Source organism: Schistocerca serialis, chromosome 4 (genome assembly GCF_023864345.2).
Source record: "Schistocerca serialis cubense isolate TAMUIC-IGC-003099 chromosome 4, iqSchSeri2.2, whole genome shotgun sequence".
NCBI lineage: Eukaryota > Metazoa > Arthropoda > Insecta > Orthoptera > Acrididae > Schistocerca > Schistocerca serialis.
The window spans coordinates 116,449,218-116,464,877 of NC_064641.1; the positions used below are offsets into that span (position 1 = coordinate 116,449,218).

At 45.9% G+C, this 15,660-nt stretch overlaps 1 protein-coding gene across 1 annotated transcript in view; it reads right to left on the reverse strand.

The window, feature by feature from the left end:
- The window catches only part of LOC126474302 (mucin-2-like), a 53,159-nt gene that overhangs the window by 25,932 nt on the left and 11,567 nt on the right, over positions 1-15,660 (reverse strand). The window contains exon 2 of the mRNA XM_050101768.1: positions 9,365-9,534. Within this exon, the coding sequence (XP_049957725.1) occupies positions 9,365-9,526 (162 nt within the window). The 5' untranslated portion in view covers positions 9,527-9,534. The remainder of the gene's footprint in view (positions 1-9,364; positions 9,535-15,660) is intronic.

The following is a 15,660-nucleotide window of genomic DNA, read 5'->3' on the forward strand; positions in this document are numbered from 1 at the left end:
TAACCCAGATTATTTCACATTCGCATTCGCTAATAACTTCACTGGATATTATTGAATTCTTTACTGCTATAAATACTCCTCCACCATTGGCGTTTATCCTATCCTTGCGGTATATATTCCATTCTGTGTCTAGGATTTCGTTACTGTTCACTTCCGGTTTTAACCAACTTTCCGTTCCTAATACTATATGCGCACTATTTCCTTCAATAAGAGATACTAATTCAGGAACCTTGCCCTGGATACTCCTGCAGTTTACCAATATTACGTTAACTTTTCCTGTTTTTGGACTCTGAGGACGGACGTTGTTTATCAACGATGATAATGTCCTCTCTGGTAAGCCGTCAGGTATTTTATCGTTTCGCCCAAGGGGGGGTCCCTCTAACCTAAAAAACCCCCGTGTGCACGCCACACGTACTCTGCTACCCTAGTAGCTGCTTCCGGTGTGTAGTGCACGCCTGACCTGTCTAGGGGGGCCCTACAGTTCTCCACCCAATAACGGAGGTCGATGAATTTGCAACCATTATAGTCGCAGAGTCGTCTGAGCCTCTGGTTTAGACCCTCCACACGGCTCCAAACCAGAGGACCGCGATCGACTCTGGGCACTATGCTGCAGATATTAAGCTCAGCTTGCACTCCGCGTGCGATGCTGGTTGTCTTCACCAAATCAGCCAGCCGCCGGAAGGAACCAAGGATGGCCTCAGAACCCAAGCGGCAGGCGTCATTCGTTCCGACATGTGCTACTATCTGCAGCCGGTCACACCCAGTGCGTTCAATAGCTGCCGGAAGGGCCTCCTCCACATTACGGACGAGACCCCCCGGCAAGCACACCGAGTGCACACTGGCATTCTTCCCCGACCTACCCGCTATTTTCCTGAGGGGCTCCATAACCCGCCTAACGTTGGAGCTCCCTATAACTAATAGGCCCGCCCTCTGTGACTGTCGGGACCTTGCCGGAGAATCGGCCACTGGTCCAACAGGCGAGGCATCCTGTGGTGGCTCGGAAACGATGTCATCACCACTAGGAAGCACCCCGTACCTGTTGGATAGGGGTAAGGCAGCTGCCACGCGGCCAGATCCCACCTTCGCCTTTCGGCCAGGCACGCGCGAGCCCACCACTGTCCGCCATTCACCCTGGAGTGATGGCTGACCGGTAAGATGCTCACTGCCGGAAGACGCAGCGACATCAGGGGTTCCATGTGATTCCAAGGCCACCGAAGTAGGCATAGGTCTCACCACAGTTGCCCCAACGCCACTACGAGCCGACGCCTGCGCCTCGAGCTCGATGAGCCTAACAGACAAAGCCTCCACCTGCCCCCGAAGAGTGGCCAATTCTCCTTGCGTCCGCTCACAACAACCACAGTCCCTACACATGACTATGTTTACCCTACTCTATACGGTGACAAATTCCCAAGATAATCTTCTGATGAGCTACTCTGATAATCAAGAAACACTCACTGAAATACGAGACGCGAAAACTACGCTAGGTTTTCCCAGAAAAACTATTTAAAAGCTAAGCGCAGCAAATAAGTACAAAAACGCTTTATACAAACAGTACTCGCTGCTGCTGGTGCTCTCGCTCTGGCTGTCACAAGACAACTGCTGATTCAAGTGACTAGTGGCTAACAGCCGCGAAACAAACAAAAGACGGTTTTAGGGCGCTTTCTGTTCTAAACGATCAAGAAAACACTAAGAAATCTAACACGAAAACTACGTAAAGTTTTATCAAGAACTGTTAGTTACTATGCAGAGCAGATAAACACAAATAGAATCCCTTCCTTAGTGGAAGGTCGTAAACAAAATGCAAAATAAACGCTTTATACAAACAGTACTCGCTGCTGCTGGTGCTCTCGCTCTGGCTGTCACAAGACAGCCTTGACAGAAGCGACTTCTGACAAACGGCAGTCTGTTACGTCACGGCGCCTCGGAGCGAGTATCTGGAGAACAACTGCTATCGTGATCATTTGTGAAAAGTGGTGGACGGACGGCGGTGAAACCTAGAGTGAGCGATAAAGTGTTCGGACATCCAAGTCTCGTCACAGAACGTGGATATCGGGCGCAGCGGCCTGTGGCAGATCTGGCGACAGAGTAGAGTGCTGGAGTGGGCGCAAGTGTTCCGGAGCGCAGCGTTAACCTCGCCTTGTTTAACAAGGGCTTCGCAGCTGAGGGACCCCTCTGTGTTTCCATTTTGACTCAACGCCACATCCAATTACGACTGCGGTGAGTGAGTGATCATCGAGACTGAACAGTGCAACAATGGAAACGTTTTGCTTGGAGGGACGAGTCACGCTTCTTGTTGCATCATTTCGATGGCCATGCCCCGACATGTGGCCCCAGAACAGATGCATACGATAACTGAGCTTTATACACTACTGGCAATTAAAATTGCTACACAAAGAAGAGAAGAAATGTAGATTATAAACGGATATTCATTGAACAAATGTATTATACTACAACTGACATGTGATTACATTTTCACGCAATTTGGGTGCATAGATACTGAGAAATCAGTACCCAGAACAACCACCTCTGGCCGTAATAACGGCCTTGATACGCCTAGGCATTGAGTCAAACAGAGCTTGGATGGCGTGTACAGGTACAGCTGCCCATGCAGCTTCAACACATCAAGAGTAGTGACTGGCGTATTGTGACGAGCCAGTTGCTCGGCCACCATTGACCAGACGTTTTCAATTGGTTAGAGATCTGGAGAATGTGCTGGCCAGGACAGCAGTCGAACATTTTCTGTACCCAGAAAGGCCCGCGCAGGACCTGCAATATGCGGTCTTGCATTATCCTGCTGAAATGTAGCGATTCGCACGGATCGACTGAAGGGTAGAGCCACGGGACGTAACACACCTGAAATTTAACGTCCACTGTTCAAAGTGCCGTCAATGCGAACAAGAGGTGACCGAGACGTGTAACCAATGGCACCCCATACCACCACGCCGGGTGATACGCCAGTATGGCGATGACGAATACACGCTTCCAATGTGCATTCACCGCGATGTCGCCAAACACGGATGCGACCATCATGATGCTGTAAACAGAACCTGAATTCATCCGAAAAAATGACGTTTTGCCATTCGTGCACCCGGGTTCGTAGTTGAATATACCATCGCAGGCGCTTCTGTCTGTGATGCAGCGTCAAGGGTAACGGCAGCCATGGTCTCCGAGCTGATAGTCCATGCTGCTGCAAACGTCGTCGAACTGATCGTGCAGATGGTGGTTGTCTTGCAAACGTTCTCATCTGTTGGTTCAAGGATTGAGACGTGGCTGCACGATCCGTTGCTGCCAGGCGGATAAGATGCCTCTCATCTCGACTGCTAGTGATACGAGGCCGTTGGGATCCTGCACGGCGATCCGTATTACCCTCCGGAACCCACCGATTCCATATTCTGCTAACAACTGGAATTCGACCAACGCGAGCAGCAACGTCGCGATATGATAAACCGCAATCGCGATAGGCTACAATCCGACCTTTATCAAAGTCGGAAACGTGAAGGTACGCATTTCTCCTCTTTACACGAGGCATCACAGCTACGTTTCACCATGCGACGCCCGTCAACTGCTGTTTGTGTATGAGAAATCGGTTGGAAACTTTCCTCATGTCAGCACGTTGTAGGTGTCGCCACCGGCTCCAACCTTGTGTGAATGCTCTGAAAAGCTAATGATTTGCATATCACAGCATCTTCTTCCTGTCGGTTAAATTTCGCGTCTGTAGCACGTCATCTTCGTGGTGTAACAATTTTAATGGCCAGTAGCGTTTTTTGTAACTGTCACTGCTTTAATAAGTTAGTGAATGATGTCAGGATGTTGAAAATAAAATGTTAATTACGACGTGACAACAGCTTTACAGTTACACTGTTAACGACGCTATAGCGTCGTAACTAACATTTACCGAGCGGTTCTAGGCGCTTCTTTCCGAAACTGTGCGACCACTACGGTCGCAGGTTCGGTTCCTGCCTCGGGCATGAATGTGTGTGATGTCCTTAGGTTAGTTAGGTTTAAGTAGTTCTAAGTTCTAGGGAACTGATGACCTCAGATGTTAAGTCCCATAGTGCTCATCCATTTGAACCATTTTTGAACTAACATTTAATTTCAACATCTTTACACCATTTATGCTCTAATTAAAGCAGTGACAGTTACTAAACAGTTCACTAATGATACAATATACACGTCACATCAGTTAAGACGTACTTGAAAATGGCGATTAAGCCGAAATAGTTTGTCGTAAATAAAGATTACTCACTATAAGCTGCTATTTGGATTATCTACTCTAACAATCAGATCGCTCTGTTCCTCGATAGCGATGTACACAACATCGCTTAAGTCGATGCCGTGATCCCTGACTCCAGGGAGACATTTGACACCATCCCGCACTGACGTTTAGTGAAAAAAAAAAAAAAAAAAAAAAAACGAGCTCATCGTATATGGTACCAGATTTTCAACTAGATTCAAAACTTCATTGCAGACGGAACTCAACACGTCGCAAAACCGACTGATTTAAAAATAATTTCCGGAGTACGCTAAGGAACAACGCTAGAAGATGGTATCGATTTGTGGAATGACCTACAGAGGACTGATGAATGTTGCAGGCTCTAGCATTTGACCCTGAACGTAAATAAATGTAAAGTAATGCGCATACACAGGAAAAGAAAGCCACTACTGTACAACTACACTAATGGTGAGAAACTGCTGGAAACAGTATCCAACGTAAAATATTTAGGATTAACTATCCAGAGCGATCTTAAGTGGAATGACCACATAAAACAGTAGGAAAAGCAGATGCCAGACTCAGATTCATAAGAAGAATCTTAAGGAAATGTAAATCGTGCACGAAGGAAGTGGCTTATAAAGTGATTCGTCGAACGACTGTTGAGTATTGCTCATCAATATAGGATCCTTACCAGGTAGGACTGATAGAAGAGATAGAGAAGGTCCAACGAAAGCTACGCGTTTCATCACAGTGAAACGTACTAATATATGATCGTTAGGATGAGTATGAATCAAGCGCTCAGGCTTCAGACTGTCACATTTACAGGCTTATGCAAATTTTGCAACAACCTTACTTCAGTTATCTGGCCATTTAGAATTTAATTTACCATACTGATTCATATTCTGTCGTTAATTCCTTGCCAACTTCAGCAAGCAAACATATATCTCTGCGCTGGTTCGACTTTTACCAATCGATACTTGAAAATAAAACATCAACAATTCTCATTTTGTAATTGCAGGATAGTTTTTGTAAGGATTGAAATTTGCATTTCGTTTATATTTGTTTAATGAACTCACAGATATGTTAGGATGATGTAGGCAACTTTTTCGAAAAACATTTTTAGCGAAAATAAATGTAAATGTCGTGTGACTAGGGCCTCCCGTCGGGTAGACCGTTGGCCGGGTTCAAATCTTTCGATTTGACGCCACTTCGGCGACTTGCGCGTCGATGTGGATGAAATGATGACGATTAGAACAACACAACACCCAGTCCCTGAGCGGAGAATATCTCCGACCCAGTAGGGAATCTAACCCGGGCCCTTAGGACTGACATTCTGCCGCGCTGACCACTTTTTTTTCTTTATTTTGTTCGGTGTTGTTCGTGGTGTTTGGTCTGGGCGGACGTCACGTGACATCCGTTCAAGTTAACGGCCACCACTCAGCTCCCGGGGGCGGGCAGCGAACATATTTTACGAATTTCAGTATTAACAGCTGAAAGCCGTGTAAAAACTTCATGGACTGGTAACCAGTCAGTTTAATCCCTCTACTCCGAAAACCAAAGAACCAAAGCTTCATGTTTGCTATGTGAGAGGAAACGAATTAATTCGTAACTGAATGGCGACAGTCTGCGTACACTAGGAAGATTTTGATTGTAATCCATAAACTATCCGTTTCTAGTAATGGATGACGTAGGCAGTAATTGCTACAAATATACATAAGCAGTGGCGAATCAGCCGTGGAGGTGTCAGTTTTTCGATACTTTTTGTGAGTCAGTTTTGTTACAGTATTACGAAATGAAGATGTGATTTTTGAAAGAGGCACCGTATTAGCCGGAATTTCTTGAAATTTCTCTTAGCACTACCAAATCAGTAGCTACAGTGTCAAGAGCTCAGCAAGTTGCAGCAAATTTTGGATGGAGCAGATAACTCGCAAATTTTTTTACAGCTACTGCAGCATCGGAGATCGCCGAGAAATGAAGATAAGTGTTTGCTGATTGTTACTCCCTGGAATATTTCAACGGGGCCGTTGCAGAGGTGCTCAGCAAACTCCGTTGGCAGAAGCTACAAGAGAGGCGTTGGGCTTCACTGGGATGTTTACCACTGAACTTTCGAGAGAGCTCTTTCCGGAAAGAGTCGGCCAACATATTACTTTCTCCCAGATACTTCTCGCGTAATGACGTCGACGAGAAATTAGACACAATATAGAGGCTTACTGACAGTCATTCTTCCCACTCGCCATTAGGGAGAGGAACAGTGAAATGGGGGGGGGGGGGGGCAAAATCACTTAGTGGTACCAGGATTACCCTCTGCCAAACACCATTATGTTGCTTGCGAGGTATGATGTAGATGTAGACGATGTTATCCAGGCAAAAAGCTGGTCGAAATATTAAACGCGTCACTGCCGCGATGCGGTGCAGGCAATATTATGCTATGGAGGAATAGAGGATATCGACTTAGGACTCCATGAGACCTGTGGTAGTAACCAAAGGCACCGTGACGGCTGTACACTGCATAAGGTTATTGTGGTCCACTGACATCCGCTAATGCTTGATGTCTTCCAGACGACAATGGCATCTTCCAGCAAGATAACCATCCGTGCTAGGAGGCCAGGATCATGCTACACTAATTTGAAGAGAATGATAGTGAACCCATGTGCCGTCCGCGGTGGCCAAGAGGTTCTAGGCGCTTCAGTCCGGAGCCGCGCGAATGCTACGGTCGCAGGTTCGAATCCTGCCTCGGGCATGGATGTGTGTGATATCCTTAAGTTAGTGAGGTTTAAGTAGTTCTAAGTTCTAGGGGACTGATGACCACAGATGTTAAGTCCCATAGTGCTCAGAACCATTTGAACCAAGTGAACCCATTTCGATGACTTGGACGCCAAATTCGCCTTAACTGAACCCTATGGAACACATCAGGAACGTTAACGGACACGGGCTCTTCGCCCGCAAACAACCAGCCCGTAATTTAAGGGAATTGCGTAACCTGGTGTGCAAGACGTATGAGACAGGTGAAATACCTTCAGACCTCAAGAAGAACGTAATAATTCGAATTCCAAAGAAACCAGGTGGTGACAGGTGTGAATATTACCGAACTGTGAGTTTTATAAGCAACAGTTGCAAAACGCTAGCGCCAATTCATTGAAGAGCAATGGAGAAACTGGTGGAAGCCGACCTCAGGGAAGATGAATTTGGACTCCGGACAAATTTAGGAACACGAGAAGCGATACCGACCCTACGACTGATCTTAGAAGATTGGTTAATGAAAAGAAAAGCTGCGGTTATAGCACATGTAACCTTAGAGAAAGCTTTTGACATTGTCGCCTGGAATTCTCTCTCTCAAACTCTGAAGGTGGCAGGGGTAAAATATTGGGAGCAAAATGCCATTTACAATTTGTACAGAAACCAGATGGAAGTTATAAGAGTTGAGGGGCATGAAAGGGAAGCAGTGGTTGGGAAGGGAGTGAGACATGCCTGCAGCCTATCCCCGATATTGTTCAGTCTGTATATTGAGCAAGCAGTAAAGGAAAAAAAAGAAAGATTTGTAGTAGGAATTAAAATCCATGGGGAAGAAAGAAAAACCTTGAGGTACCCAAGCACGACTCCAGCCACCAGGCTGTGGCTAAGCCATGTGTCCACAATATCCTTTCTTTCAGGAGTGCTAGTTCTGCAAGGTTCGCAGAAGAGCTTCTGTAAAGTTTGGAAAGTAGGAGACGAGGTACTGGCAGAAGTACAGTTGTGAGGACGGGGCCTGAGTCGTCCTTGGGTGGCTCTGTTGGTAGAGCACTTGCCCGCTAAAGGCAAAGGTCCCGAGTTCGAGTCTTGGCCCGGCACACAGTTTTAATCTGCCAGGAAGTTTCATATAAGCGCACACTCCGCTGTAGAGTGAAAATCTCATTCTAAAAACCTTGAGGTTTGCCGATGGCGCTGGAATTCTGTCAGAGACAGTAAAGGACTTGAAAGAGCAGTGGGAGGGCATGGAGAGTGTCTTGAAAGGAGGATATAAGGTGAGCATCAACAAAAGCAAGACAAGGATAATGGAATATAGTCTAACTAAATCACGTGATGCTGAGGGAATTAGATTAGGAAACGAGACACTTAAAGTAGTAGATCAGTTTTGCTATTTGGGCAGCAAAATAACTGATGATGGTCGAAGTAGAGAGGATATAAAATGTAGACAGGCAATGTCAAGAAAAGCGTTTCTGACTATTTAAGAGACATGAAATCTTTTCTGAAAGTGTTTCTATGGAATGTAGCTATGTATAGAAGTAAAACGTGGACGATAAAATGGTTCAAATGGCTCTGAGCACTATGGGACTTAAGTTCTGAGGTCATCAGTCCCCCAGAACTTAGAACTACTTAAACTTAACCAACCTAAGGACAACACACACATCCATGCCCGAGGCAGGATTAGAACCTGCGACCGTATCGGTCGCGCGGTTCCAGACTGAGCGCCTAGAACCGCTCGGCCGCTCCGGCCCGCCAAACGTGGACGATAAACAGTTCAGACATGAAGAGAATAAAAGCTTTTGAAATGTGATACTACAGAAGAACGTTGAAGATTGGATTGGTAGATCACGTTAGCTAATGATGAGGCACTGAACAGAACTGGAGACAAAAGAAATTTGTGACGCAACTTGACTAGAAGAAGGGGTCGATTGATAGGCCACATTCTGAGACATCCTGGGATCACAAATTTAGTACTGGAGGGATGTGCTGGGAATAAAAATGTGTGTAGAGGGAGATCAGGAGATGAATACACTAAGCAGATTCAGAAGGATGTAAGTTGCAGTAGTTATTCGGAGATAAAGAGGCTTGCATAGCATAGAGTAGCATGGAGAGCTGCATCAAACCAGTCTTCAGACTGAAGACCTCAACAACAAACAACACACACAAACATCTGGTGCCACATACCTTCGGAACACTACGTATGATGTCGAAACCTCGCCACGCAGAATCGCCGCTGTATTGCGTCTAGGGGTGGACCAACACGTTATCAAGCAGCTGATCGTAATGTTTTGACTCATCATTGTGCAATTAGATAAAATAACATGTCGGAAGTGCACAACAACATCAGAACCACGTTTTTGTAGCGCCTGTAACTTTTCTACCCAGGCTTCGGCACTTGTCTGTCGCTAGTTTGCACTCGCACCTCACCTTCGGCAAAAGTGGGCTGTTGGAGGCCTCCTGGTGATGTCTCCCATGAAGTGCCGGCGGCAGCAGCTGGTGAGTGTCGGACGCTGGAGGTCTGGCGGGCAGGGCCACCGCGTCCATCAAGCCGCCAACCAGTAGCAGCAGGAGTGCCACCAGCCCCCTCATGTCGGCGTCTGGAACAGAGTTCCGGCAGGTCAGCCAATTGACCGGGACAGCAGGTTCTGGACGCGAGAACTGCGCCTCACTTCAGCTCAGCACTCGGAAAACCTGCATTTCATACACAGGATGGCTCTGTTGCCCCCAAGTTTTGATTTTATGCTACCCGCAATGCCTTCAAAAACCACTGCGAGATTTTAGCACATTCGCTACACATGAATTGTTAGTTGTATAGAAAAAAATGAACATTCTCTCGTTCACTACACATGAACTGTTAGCTGCATAGAAAAAAATGAACAGGACGTTATAGTAAAAAATTGAATGTAGCTAAGTTTTATACACCACTGGCCATTAAAATTGCTACACCACGAAGATGACGTACTACAGACGCTAAATTTAACCGACAGGAAGAAGATGCTGTGATATGCAAATGATTAGCTTTTCAGAGCATTCACACAAGGTTCGCGCCGGTGGCGACACCTACAACGTGCTGACATGAGGAAAGTTTCCAACCGATTTCTCATACACAAACAGCAGTTGACCGGCGTTGCCTGGTGAAACGTCGTCGTGATGCCTCGTGCAAGGAGGAGAAATGCGTACCATCGCGTTTCCGACTTTGATAAAGGTTGGATTGTAGCCTATCGCGATTACGGTTTATCGTATCGCGACATTGCTGCTCGCGTTGGTCGAGATCCAATGACTGTTAGCAGAATATGGAATCAGTGGGTTCAGGAGGGTAATACGGAAGGCCGTGCTGGATCCCAACGGCCTCGTATCACTAGCAGTCGAGACGACAGGCATCTTATCCGCATGGCTGTAAAGGACCGTGCAGCTACGTCTCGATCCCTGAGTCAACAGATGGGGAGTTTGCAAGACAACAACCATCTGCACGAACAGTTCGACGACGTTTGCAGCAGCATGGACTATCAGCTCGAAGACCATGGCTGCGGTTACCCTTGGCGCTGCATCACAGACAGGAGTGCCTGCTATGGTCTTCCCAATGACGAACCTGGGTGCACGAATGGCAAAACGTCATTTTTTCGGATGAATCCAGGTTCTGTTTACAGCATCATGATAGTAGCGTCCGTGTTTGGCGTCATCGCGGTGAACGCACATTGGAAGCGTGTATTCGTCATCGCCATACTGGCATATGACCCGGCGTGATGGTATGGGGTCCCATTCGTTACACGTCTCGGTCACCTCTTGTTCGCATTGACGTCACTTTGAACAGTGGACGTTACATTTCAGATGTGTTACGATCCGTGGCTCTACCCTTAATTCGATCCCTGCGAAACCCTACATTTCAGCAGGATAATGGACGACCGCATGTTGCAGGTCCTGCGCGGGCCTTTCTGGATACAGAAAATGTTCGACTGCTGCCCTGGCCAGCACATTCTCCAGATCTCTAACAAATTGAAAACGTCTGGTCGATGGTGGCCGAGCAACTGGCTCGTCACAATACGCCAGTCACTACTTTCGATGAACTGAGGAATCGTGTTGAAGCTGCATGGGCAGCTGTACCTGTACACGCCATCCAAGCGCTGTTTGACTCAATACCCAGGCGTATCAACGCCGTTATTACGGCGAGAGGTGGTTGTTCTGTGTACTGATTTCTCAGGATCTAGGCACCCAAATTGCGTGAAACTGTAATCACATGTCAGTGCTAGTATAATATATTTGTCCAATGAATACCCGTTTATCATCTGCATTTCTTCTTTGTGTAGCAATTTTAATGGCCAGTAGTGTATTAATTTTAATACTTTCTTAGTAGTTTTTATAACGCATCTTTACAGTCTTACAGAAAAGTTCTCTTACAAGCAATTTGGTTTTCAGGTCAAAAACTTCCATCTAGTTCGATGTTGCCACCAATCTCTGCATGTATGACGTGGATACTTTTGTATCCTTACTTTTTCTACTGCGCGTGTATATCAGTTGCCTAACATATCATAGACTTCGTCTCTGAATTCCGATTTTTCTCCTTTCACTGCTTATTGCAAGAACTATTTGACTATTTCTGGAAGCCTACGGAGATATCTCACTGACCTGTCCCATCACCACTCAGGAGATTTCGTCTTCAAGTGCTTCTAGTCGCAACTTGCTTCGTGTTTTAGCTGCCCACTTAACGATAAACATCCTCCTGCAGCGCCACATTTCAAATGTTGACAGCTTTTTGCGAACCGCGTTTTCCACTAAGCTCAAGTCACATCGTTGCATTACTCTGATCCAGACTCAATAGTTCTTGAAACCTCTGATTCAGTTCCTATTACGCCGTGTTCGACATACGCATCCACAAAGGGGGAAGGAAGCAATAGGCAGAGAGAGAGAGAGAGAGAGAGAGAGAGAGAGAGAGAGAGAGAGAGAGACCCTCTACCCTGAAAGGTTTACCAGAAGCAACGTCATCCGGTCGTGAAAGCATTCATTCTATCAAGAAACATGATTCATCCGTCCAAGCGAGATGTTTTCATTGATCCATGGTCCCGGCCACCAATCTGGTGTAACAAGAAATACCTGCTTCAGAGGACAATACACAGCAACGTTCGATGGACGGTGGTTGAGGAGACGCTTATGGTAGCCCCTTGGTTCATCTGGGCAGTCAGTTGCACGTCTATGTGCTTGTAGACATCCGCACTGCCATCGTTCACCTCTGTTGTCTATGGCCTGGCTACCTCTAAACAAATGTGTGTGAATTCCTAAGGGACCAAACTCCTGAGGTCATCGGTCCCTAGACTTACACACTACTTAAACTAAGTTAAACTTATGCTATGAACAACACTCACACCCATGCTCGAGGGAGGACCGAACTTCCGGCGGGAGTGACCGCGCAATCCGTGACATGTGGTTGCCTCTCGATCCGGTTTTAGATAGTGCCATTTTGCACGCGAACAATTTACAAACTGAGCCATTTCGGAAATGTTTCCACCCTTGACCAGAAAGCCAGAGATCATATCCTTTTCGTTGTCAGATAAATCGCTGTTTCCACGTTACGATGACTGCACTATTTTCAGCGTCCCCCCCCCCTCCCCCCCCCCCCTCTCCGATAAGACTCGCTTCGTATACCCTCCATTGCTAATGCTGTTACCTGCCGTCTGTGAGTGGTTACTGCACGTTGGCGTAAACATAGGTGGTGGTCACATTAATGTTAAGTGGATAGTGAAGATAAAAATGGCTCTGAGCACTATGGGACTTAACATCTGAGGTCATCAGTCCCCTAGAACTTAGAACTACTTAAACATAACTAACCTAAGGACATCATACACATCCATTCCCGAGGCAGGATTCGAACCTGCGACCGTAGCGGTCGCACGGTTCCAGACTGTAGCGCCTAGAACCGCTCGACCACCCCGGCCGGCTAGTGAAGATAACGGTGTGACCCAGAGACCTGTTCGTTCTTCTCTTAACAAATAGGTCTACGAATGGCAATTGGCCCTCTTAATCGAGCTCAGTTATGAATTTTATATTGCATCGGATCGGGTTTTAATGTTCCAGGAACTTTGGACCTTTTCCACCACATGTGGTGAAATCATAAAAGTATTATCCATGTAACGATAGAAATACGTAGGTTTCAGCTTGGCGGATTCTTGTGCCCTTGCTTCAAAGTGTTCCGTTTATCGCTTCGCCACGACAGGTGATAACAGTCTACCGTCTCAACGCTATCGATTTGTGCACAATATATTGTATCGAACAGGCGGTGCCTATAAAGTTCTGCGAAAGAATCGTGAAACTTTTCTGCGATTAGTTCCAAGGAATCAGAAAGTGGAAGAGGGACGGTACATCGAAAATGACCATAATATCCGTATCCTGGACCTGCTGTTGACTGAGGCGGTGTACAGACCCAGCCGATTTGCGAACGTGGTGTTCACACTTCCCCCATATTCACTGAGAATGCGTTTCAAGTATTATGCCAGCTGGTATGTGGGTGCGTCAATATTACGAACTATGGGTCTTACAGGAATTCTGCCCTTTTGTGTCTTACGACGGTTATATACTCATGGCGTCACCGCTGCCCGTGTTTTAAGACCCTTAATGGTATTACGCAGCAAGCCTGACTCACTGAGAAGAGCCATCATCTTCCTCTCGATTTTATTTGTAAGAGGACATCTGTGTGTCTGAATGCAACGTTATCCGAAAAATCGAAAACCTTCCTATTGTAGGACGTTAGGACCACAGTGTTCCCTTGTTGGCTGTCAGAACTCCCGTTTCCTTGTTCTACCGCAGACTTCTCAATGCTTCTCGTTGTCTACTTGATCCTAACATTGGCGCCTTGGTAAGTGCTCTCCAGGTTTCGCGCGAACCTCTTCTGCTTCGCCGTGCGGGAGAGAAGCTACAACATGCTCCATGGAGCTGAGATAATCTGCTACTGGTAGCATTTTTGGAGTGGGCGCACAATTCAGCCCTTTGGCAGTGTTCATAACTGCATCCTCTTCCACGTGTTTGTCATTGAGATTAATTACAATACGCCTCCTTACATCTTCTCCCGGATTTTTGAACAGGTGATCGTATTCGCTGTCTGGCGAGCACACATCTTCAATTGCTTTGATTCTCTTTGTGACCAGATCGTATTGTCAACTCATTCCGAAGAGCCTGCAGACAATTTAGCCTACATGTAAGGATGGACATGAAGAAGCTCTTTTGAAGTAACATCTAGCAACCGTTGAGTGTCACCAATTCCCTCTCACACTGGAGCCTGGTTTGCACCGTGCATAATCCTATTTGCCGCCGACATGTTAATGTAATACTCTTATTTGCTTTTAGTGAGCATAAGTACAATTTTTTCGCGTCGACATCTTTTTAGGAAGGTCGACGTACTAAGTCAGCCTTTCTGTTGGCCGAGCTCATCCAACTTGTGTAGAGTGATGCGATGTGATGTCTCAGCTTGTTCTCGGCGTCGTTGATAAGTAGTGAGCTTTCGGGTGTTTAGACGAGTTGCTTCCATTTTCACGTTTCGAGCCACCACTATCCATCACCAAAAAAAATTCGGCGCTAAAGGCTCTGGTCCATAGAGTTCGAACACTGTCAGACAAGAAGAGCTTCGCCGAAAATTTGCAACTGCCCACGAATAATGTTCCGAAGAAATGTGTACTCAGATCATCAAACTGAACGGTCCATGTGTGGTATCACCCTTTTCCTGTCACTTTTTCTCCTTTAGTGCAAATATTTAGTCTTAACTGTCCAAGCGGTGTATATGGATCAAAGACTCATTACGACTGCAAGAGAGAGAGAGAGATTATTTCTGACTCGTGATATAAAAACTTTGTGGATGTAAAACATTTCGTGTACTATGAACTTACTTACTTCTGATTTAGCAGTTGTGGAGAGGAATCGGATGGCATCATCGCAGCTGAACTGTAATTAGCGGCATTGTTGGAAGCTGCCATTTTGAATACGGAATGTAATTTGATTAATTATGATAACATTTCATCTCATACAAGAGGATGACGTATCCTAAAATGCAGCTATGAGGATCATTTATGGAAAAATATAATTTCATGAATGGAAAAGGTACGTTTAATTCTTTGGTTATTTTAAGTTCTCCCTTATCTGTGGCTCGGAACATTATTTGGTGTGTCGTAACTCTTAGGGAACTTTGTATCTTGGGAAATCAGTAAACCCTGTACCACGATCGTGTATGCTCTATTTTGAGAGATTAATTTCTGGACTTTTGTAGAAATTAATACACAACCTGGACACTGATTCTCACGCTGCACAGTGAGTACGTCATTGCACCTAAGACGGCTCCCCCATGGCGTACGATTGTGTCTCTGACTATTTTAAGAATTTTCAGAATCGACAATCGCCGGAATTGTGCAGAGCCATAGAAATTTTATTCCAGGTGCTGACTCCGACGTCGAGAGGCAGACGGAGTATGATTACGAACTGTAATTGCCCTTTACAAACCGTTAATCATTTTACTTTATAAACTTGAGAATTCAGACAGGAATTAAATTAATAACCGGGAGTGAGGGAGATATTTGTGTAAAAATATTGACGAAGCAATTTCTCTCGCCCAAAGTTTCCATGCAAGTAACCAGATATTATTCAAATGTAATAATTTAACTTCAATTTAATAGGGAGAGAAGTTAGAGATGCAGTCAACATATAAGAACGTCTGAGAAAGAGGTTGCGACTGAGACCTAGGAAGAGAA